The sequence below is a fragment of the Sipha flava genome, unplaced genomic scaffold (assembly GCF_003268045.1).
Source record: "Sipha flava isolate LNK unplaced genomic scaffold, YSA_version1 323_pilon_pilon, whole genome shotgun sequence".
NCBI lineage: Eukaryota > Metazoa > Arthropoda > Insecta > Hemiptera > Aphididae > Sipha > Sipha flava.
This window is the reverse complement of record NW_020273008.1, coordinates 1,309,269-1,317,523: the sequence shown is the minus strand read 5'-3', so window position 1 is coordinate 1,317,523 and position 8,255 is coordinate 1,309,269. Positions and strand designations below refer to the sequence as shown.

The following is an 8,255-nucleotide window of genomic DNA, read 5'->3' as shown; positions in this document are numbered from 1 at the left end:
ACATGAACACAAGCACACGAAGGTGATGATGAACGTGTAGACGACCGACGACAGACCGGTCCTGGGAGCGGGTAGCAGGCTAGCCATCGGAAAACAGCACAGCTAACTACCCCCTCTCAAGAAATCGATCATGTTATCGACCAAGTTTGCAGGAAGCCAATATGCCACGATCCTTGCACGACATTTGTCCCCAACAATGTATGTATATTTAATGTATGTATGTATGTAGTATAAAAATGTTTAATGATTATGTAAAATTAAAAAAATCTGTAATTTTTTTTGTAATTTTTTCTGCTCTTCAAAATGAATTTGTAAATTGGCTACCATTGATAATGCGATTTCATCTTCTTTATTTTTACAATATGTTTTTAAATTATTTATTGTTTTCCAAACTTCTTCAAACGTTGGATTGTATATCGAATCGTCTTCATCTTCTTCTTCTTGTTCTTCGAGTTGTTCGGTTTCTTTTTCACTAAAATTGTCTAGATTACAATTGATTATATCTGATATGATATTCGCTATAAAATCAATAGCATATTAACTAGATATGTAGATGATGAAAACCCATAATTTATATTAATAAAAGATATTTTTCTTAATGGGTCTGAAAGAATTATTTTTGAGTGTTCTACAATAGAGTTTGATGAGCAATTGTATGCTTATGAAGTTGAAATCCACGAATTAAATTATTGTTTTATTTTCCAAGACTCGTTAATTTTTCCTATACCAAATACTTTAAATACTGTGTCAAATGGAACAAAATATGTGACAGTTCGTGATCCGTTGTAAATTTTGTAAAATATATATTATATTACGGAATAAATTATCATTATTATCAAGTTAAATTTAACATAGGAGTCAATATAATTAATTTTTTATTTTCAGACATATGACATATTATATATTTGAATAATATATTGCAGTACTCAGATATTTTTTCCTTGCATGTTTTGAAGTACCTATATTAATTAATTTTATGTACATAATATAATATGAATATTTAAAATTTAAGATTATATCAAAATATTGACATTTTGTTTTGTATATTGTTAACTATGTGCTAATATATATCATGATTTTTAAAGTTAAACTTGACAAAGGAGTCAGTATAATTTATTATAATTGTAAAATATGTACATTTATTTCATATAATTTGACCAGTTAATTTGTTTTTTTATTTTTAATCATATAAATTATTATATATTATATCTGTAAATATATTACAGTACTCAGATATTTTTTTACTTGCTTATTTTTAAGTACCTATATTAGTTAATTTTATATACATATGTGAATATTTAAAATTTAAGATTATATTAAAATAGATCATAAATATTATGTTAGCTATCTAATATTTAAACTGTAGTGAATATTTAAATAAAATAAGTATATTTTTTATCTGCATTTTGATTATTGTATATTAACTAAAAGTTTTGTAATTATAACATTTTGTACATGTAATCAGTTAATGGAATAATATTAATAAAACATATATTGTAAAGGTAACTACAAATTGTATACCAACAAATACAAATTTAAGTATTGACAACAAAATTATTAGTTGTGAATGAAGAGTAAATTTGTAAGTATCACAAAAATTACTTGAATCAATACAAACTTACCCTGTTATTGGTACAAAATTGTGTATAATACTAAATAATCAATCATGTTACTAATACCATTGATTATAGAATAGATAGATAGTCCATGGTATAGAGATATTAGGCTACTAAAATTATGTTTGTTCAAACTGCCGATAGGATGCGTTGTATAATAGAAAAAATAATTATTTTACAATCTGTATAGATCAGCGGTTCCCAAACTGTGCTCCGCGGAGCCCCTGGGGCTCCGCAATGGTTTCCCAAGGGCTCCGTTCGTTACACCACAAACATTTAATAATTTTATATAATTTAATAATATATATTTCATAAAAATCTCGTCAACACTCAACTTGACATAATTCACCGATATGACGCCAACCTACTATGTAAAATCCCGATAAGAAAATTGTGTACAATTATTTAATTTTAGAATTTAGATAATACTAGTAAATATAGAAACTGGATAATTTCTACCATTTAATTAAGGTTTGACTCTCAATTACTAAATTATTTTATCAGTTTATCGCGCAAATTGACGAACGACGGACATGTGATTATTTTGTTTAATCCGGTGAATTTGTTATTTTATTGTGCGTATTTATGAACAACGGACGTGTATTTTTTCTTTGATTCAATTTTTCATTTTTTATTGTTTTAATTGGCATATTTACGAACGACTCAGTATATTTCTACTTTACTGAAATGGAACGGTGGTTCAAAACGGGCTCCATAAGACCTGAAAATCGTAAGCCAACAACTGTTGATCAATCAAAGGAAGATATCAATTGTTGTAGCAAAAATGTTTTAGAGTCTACGATACCTGATGTAGAAAATCTGAAAGGAAACAAAAAACGAAAATATGACGATTCATATTTAGACATGGGATTCACTGAATTTTCAGATGGGCGTCCTCAGTGTGTGATATGTAACAAAGTTTTGCCTAATAGCTCAATGTTCCCTGCTAAGCTAAGACGACATTTTGAAACTCATCCTGACTTCACAAATAAAACTGCAGACTATTTCAAAAGAAAAAGTGATGAACTCCATGCAACTCAGAAAACGTTTATATCTCATGTAAAGACACATTCCGAAAAATCACTGAAAGCATCGTACTTAGTTAGTCATGAATTGGCTCTTGCTGGCAAACCGCACACCCTCGCTGAAACTCTTATAAAACCACTATTAGTGAAAGTAGTGAAGTGTATGGCCGATGAAAAAACTGCGACTATGATCTCAAATATACCTTTATCAAATAATACTGTGCGTAGTCGAATTCAGGACTTATCACACGAGGTTAAAGACACCATAATTTCTCGTATCGGTCAAACAAAATTTTCGTTACAACTTGACGAATCTACGGACGTCGCCGGATTAGCTGTGATGATGACATTTGTACGGTACGAATTTTCTGGTATTTTTCATGAAGATATTTTGTTTTGCAAACCACTTCCATCCTCAACAAGCGGAAGTGAAATTTTTTCTATGCTTGATGCCTTTTTCATTGAAAACTCAATACCATGGAACAATTGCATTGACGTGTGCACAGATGGCGCAAAGGCCATGGTAGGTAATGTTGCTGGCGTTGTTGCAAGGATCAAAAAAGTTTCACCAAATTGCACGAGTAGTCATTGTGTATTACATCGACATTCCCTCGCAACGAAAAAAATGCCAGTGTTATTAAAGCAAGTGCTTGACAACGCCGTTAAAATTATTAACCATGTTAAGACACGACCTTTGCAGTGTAGACTGCAAAAAATACTATGTGAAGATATGGGAGCTTTATTCAAGTCATTGTTATTACACACAGAAGTACGGTGGTTGTCGCGAGGTAAAGCATTGTCCCGCTTACTTGAACTTCGAACGGAAGTTTTTTCAATTTTGAAAGACAATAATAGTTTGCTAACAGATTATTTGAATGACCAGGAATGGTTGTGCAAATTATGTTATTTGGCAGATATTTTTTCAAAAATGAATGAATTTAGCACATCTATCCAAGGAAAACAAAAGACAATATTTGATGCTAATGATAAAATTTTTGCGCTAAAGAAAAAAATAGCATTCTACATTGAAAGCGTCGACAATAAAGACTTGACATGTTTTTCATTGACTTCAAACTTTTTACAAAAAAACGAATTAAAAATAAATGAATCATTCTAAGAAATAATTAAAGAACACCTCAATAATTTACTTCAAAATTCGAATTCATACTTTCCAAAGGATGTTCAAGAATCGATTCGAAAAAACTATGAGTGGATTCTAAATCCATTTTCAGTGACGTCAAAACCAGCAGCTCTCAATGCAGCAGAATACGAGGTTCTTATTGATATGGTTTCGGATAGTTACTATCAGACATCATTTAAAAGCAAACCAATATCTGAATTTTGGGCTCAGTTAGGGAAAGATCATTCAATATTAAGTTCAAAAGCTAAACTGCTTTTACTGCCTTTTGGTACTACGTATCTTTGTGAAACCGCTTTTTCGAGGTATACAGCTACAAAAACCAAATATCGATCACGTTTGGATGCAGAAGACGATATGTGTCTTCAACTGACTTCTGTGATACCGGACATCGACAAACTTAGTAGTAAAAAGCAGGCCCATTGTTCACATTAAGACTCACACAATAAGACGTATAAATGTAACGCTGTATTAATTTTAAATATTTTTTTAACTAGTTTAATTCTAATTTTGTAGATTTCAATAATAAACAATATTTTCTCCAGTTCTTGTAAAACTATTATTTCCTTTATTCATAAATATAATTTTATTTTGACTCCCGTATGTATACAATTCGTGTTAATCATGCTTCATAGAACACAGGCAAATGCAAATTAACGTTAAATTTTTCTTGGGGCTCCACGAGAAACTTCTCCTTAAAAAAAGGCTCCGAGGCTGAAAAAGTTTGGGAACCGCTGGTATAGATAAATACAGAACGAGTGTCGAGCGCTGCCGCACTGGGCGGGGCGGGCCACGGGTGCTCATAACTCAGTATTGCATTGCGCAGAGTTATTTATACATTTTATTGATATTTAATTCCTAGCACTCGTACCTAATGATTTACTATTTTAAATAATATGATTAAATTGATAATTAAATATGATTAAATCCGTTTACGGCGGAATTTTACAGATTTTACCGAAATTACTCAGTTTTTCAACAGTTTCTCACAATTTGTTCTAGTAGATGTACATAAAGAAAAAATACAATTACTTCTTATCGAAGTCCTAATCGTTCTGGCTGTTGGATTCTTGTTATAACCACCCTTATGTCGAAAAATACTAAAATGATTTTCTAATACATCCTGATTCAAACGGTTGGTCATTAAAAATACTATATCATTAGATTTTTCTTCTTCAAAAAATTGCAATACACCATTAATGGTCTGCTTAAAACCTTTAAAACAGGGTGGTTGTGTTAATTTTCCTTTTTTTAATTTATGTAAATCTGTAAAGTATTGCGAAGCTTCTAATAAAAAATGTTTTACAGTACCTGAATCAGTTAATGCACAGAGATATGGATTATGGCTATATAAAGACCGGCTATTTAAACAATCAAATAAATTATTAATGAACTCAATAAAATCTGCTGTGTTTGAAGCAGTGCTATTTAGAAGTTGTCCTGTTAGTATGCAAGTTCGGATTGTTGCTGACATTGAATTGCTTAGTAATTGTGTGGCTAATTTAACACGCATTTTTTGAAAAGAATTTGGATAAATATGAGCATCTGTTATTTTAATGAGAGACCTACTTTTATGATTTTTTTATGTCATCAAATGAGATTATATTATCACCTTTAATAAAACAGGCTTCAATTAAATTATTTCTTACACTTTTAATTAAATGTGGAACGTCAAATATAGAAAATATTTTATTATTATCAACATAAAAATATAGGCTATCTTCTGAAATATTTAATGATTTTAAAGAACTTTGATTATTTGTGCCTTGATCACAAACAACAACTTTTGGACACAATCCTACTTCAAATAAATTTTTAAGGACGTCAATTATTAAATTTTTTAAATTGATTTTGTCAACACCAGAATGAGAAAGAAAATAGGCGACTGGAAATTTCCACGGTGAATAAATACCTCGAGCCATAAACACCAGAACACAGTTAGCACTTTTATTTGTCCTGCCATATTGACCTAAGTCTTCAAAACCTTCAATGAAATCAAATTCTTTGGAATATTCTATAAATTCTTTTATATACATCTCATCGAAACAAACAGTGCATACTTTTTCTTTATAATCAGTTGATTCAATTTTTTTTTTAAGATGACTGAAAAATATTTGATTAAAACCTGGTAAGAATTTTGATTGACCTATCCAATGACGAATTGTTGAAAGTCCTGGTAAATTTACTTTTTGGGAACGTAAAAATTTATATGCACTGGGTGATTTATAATATAAATTTAAAGCCAAATTTTTTTCATTTAATGTCCATGGACATTGTTCTATCTTTTAATTGCATAGTCACAATTGCTTTGGAGTTAATTGATGAAAATTTATGTAAATTTATTGAATTTTTTAAATTATTATAGCGATTAAAACATCTACCTCTTTTTTTAAATTTGAAATATGTGTGATTTTATTATGAATAATTTTATTTTTTTATTTTAATTTTTGTTTTAAAATTAATTTTCTAGGAGTATCTTTTTCTAACTAATCACATTTCCTTTTTAAATTTGAGTCTGGCAATTGTATTATATCTGTAATTTTAGTTTTATTAGGAGTAGATAACGATGAAGAGGGGCTAGAAAAAACTAACTCTACCATGCCTGATTTTGTGTGTGTATAAGTATTTACTGGAGTTGAAATTGTAGGACATTCTTGTTCAGATGCATCATTTTGGTTAAAACCTAATAATGTAGATGGTTGTTGTTTTTGCTCAGATTTATATTTATATGGAATAGCAGTGCTTACTAAACGGATTTTATTAAATATATTTGTAAAGCTCTCGGGGGGGAAATGCTCTTGACAAATGTACCTATTGTGAAGTTTTTCCTGTACAATTGAGAACAAACTTGAGTTTTCTGTAGACGTAGAGATAAACCAAATATAACAATTGTTTGAAAATAATCATACATAGGTCTTATGGAAATTTATTGGTGTAATGATCATACTAATTATACAATGTTTTGATAATTAAGCAAGAAAGAAAAAATAAAGTATCCAACTATTATTACTCCAGTGTAATAAATAATAATTTTTTTGTTATATACTAAAGCATTATTAAAATACTTTAATAAAAATATTTAAAACAAATTTTAAATAGGTATTATTTGTTTTTTATAATTAATTAATTAGTACTTAACATGAACTTAGTGATATAGTTTTTTATATAGATTTACCTATATTGTTCATTATAGGTACCTACACCAAAACTCCAAAACCAAAAATTAGTTTATATGTGTTTGATAAATAATATACAAATAACAGAATAAGTTGCTAATAATGTTGTAATAATGTTCACAGAGTAAATCGTAAAATATTAATGAAATAATGATAATAAAATAATAATCACTAATTTTATCGATTATAATGGGAATAAATATAATGGTACTTCAATTTTTCATTATACATGAAAAATAATTCTATAAATAGAAAGACGGTATTTTTCGCCGACCCACGTGATTGCCTTCCCATCTTCATGACTATCTATGATAAAGGTACCACCACCTTGCATCTAGCTCCCACCGCGTTCGTCGTTCATCTACTTATGATAGAGGTACCACCATCTTGCATCCTAGCTCCCACCGCGTTCGTCGTTCATCTACCTATGAGAGAGGTACCACCTCCTTGCATCACAGCGACGCCAGCGCTCCATAGCGGTTGTATCTTACGAGTAGTCACCAAATATTAACATTGCGTTGACTATCTATCTATTCTATAATCAATGCTAATACTAATTATTTTGTATATGTAATCAAATTTATTCAATTACAAGTGCTTAATATATTGTTCCTCCAACAATATATAATCAATAAAAATCAATTTGTATACTTAACTGAACGTAATGTTGTCACTGAGGCAACTACATTTCACAGCTACCACTATTATATTTTGGTTCCTACAACAATACTTTTTTTTCAGTATACGCGATTAGGATGGATTATTTCCGGTCCGGTACCGCACTCGACAGTTTGAAATACGAACGCTTGTACATCGCTGTTCACGCAAATTTCCCCAACCCTACAAACACTTTAAGACCAAATGGCTGCATTTTATCGGCTCGAAGAAATAGCACCAGATCAATCATACACTATAGCAGGGGTCGGCAGCCTTTTAAACCATGCAGGCCATATTTTTTTTAAATGTTTATCAAGAGCCACATTAAAAAAAATTTTTACATATGATATATACTAATAATTGTATTGCTATTATATTTGATTATTTTACATAGAAATATGAGTGTAAAAAATACGAATGTTACTGGAAAAAATTGCTTTTAAGAAAAAATTTAATTTTTTGACAAAACATAATGGCTTACCTTTGTTTTCGACGAAAAAGTATAAATCAACACAAGAATTATTAAAAAAATGATGTTCATCACAAATTTTTCTTTTTTTAGTTGCCATAATGCTTGGATTTACTTGTAAAATGAAACTATTACAAACAGTGGCGTAGCCAGGATTTTTAAATGGGGGGGGGG

At 29.8% G+C, this 8,255-nt stretch overlaps 1 protein-coding gene across 1 annotated transcript; it reads left to right on the top strand.

Moving 5' to 3' along the window:
* Positions 1-2,303: 2,303 nt before the first annotated feature.
* On the top strand, positions 2,304-4,214 carry LOC112686731 (zinc finger BED domain-containing protein 5-like). Its single transcript, XM_025559140.1, has 2 exons — positions 2,304-3,696; positions 3,874-4,214. Exons 1-2 carry the CDS (start codon positions 2,304-2,306, stop codon positions 4,212-4,214), a joined length of 1,734 nt encoding a protein of 577 aa, XP_025414925.1.
* Positions 4,215-8,255: the final 4,041 nt, after the last annotated feature.

What these genes read in the sequence shown, in the direction of transcription:
- LOC112686731 (XM_025559140.1), top strand. Translation starts at nt 2,304, where the DNA reads ATGGAACGGTGGTTCAAAACGGGCTCCATAAGACCTGAAAATCGTAAG. An exon ending in CGACAATAAAGACTTGACAT is followed by an intron (nt 3,697 to 3,873) that starts GTTTTTCATTGA and finishes ATCCATTTTCAG; the next exon opens with TGACGTCAAAACCAGCAGCT.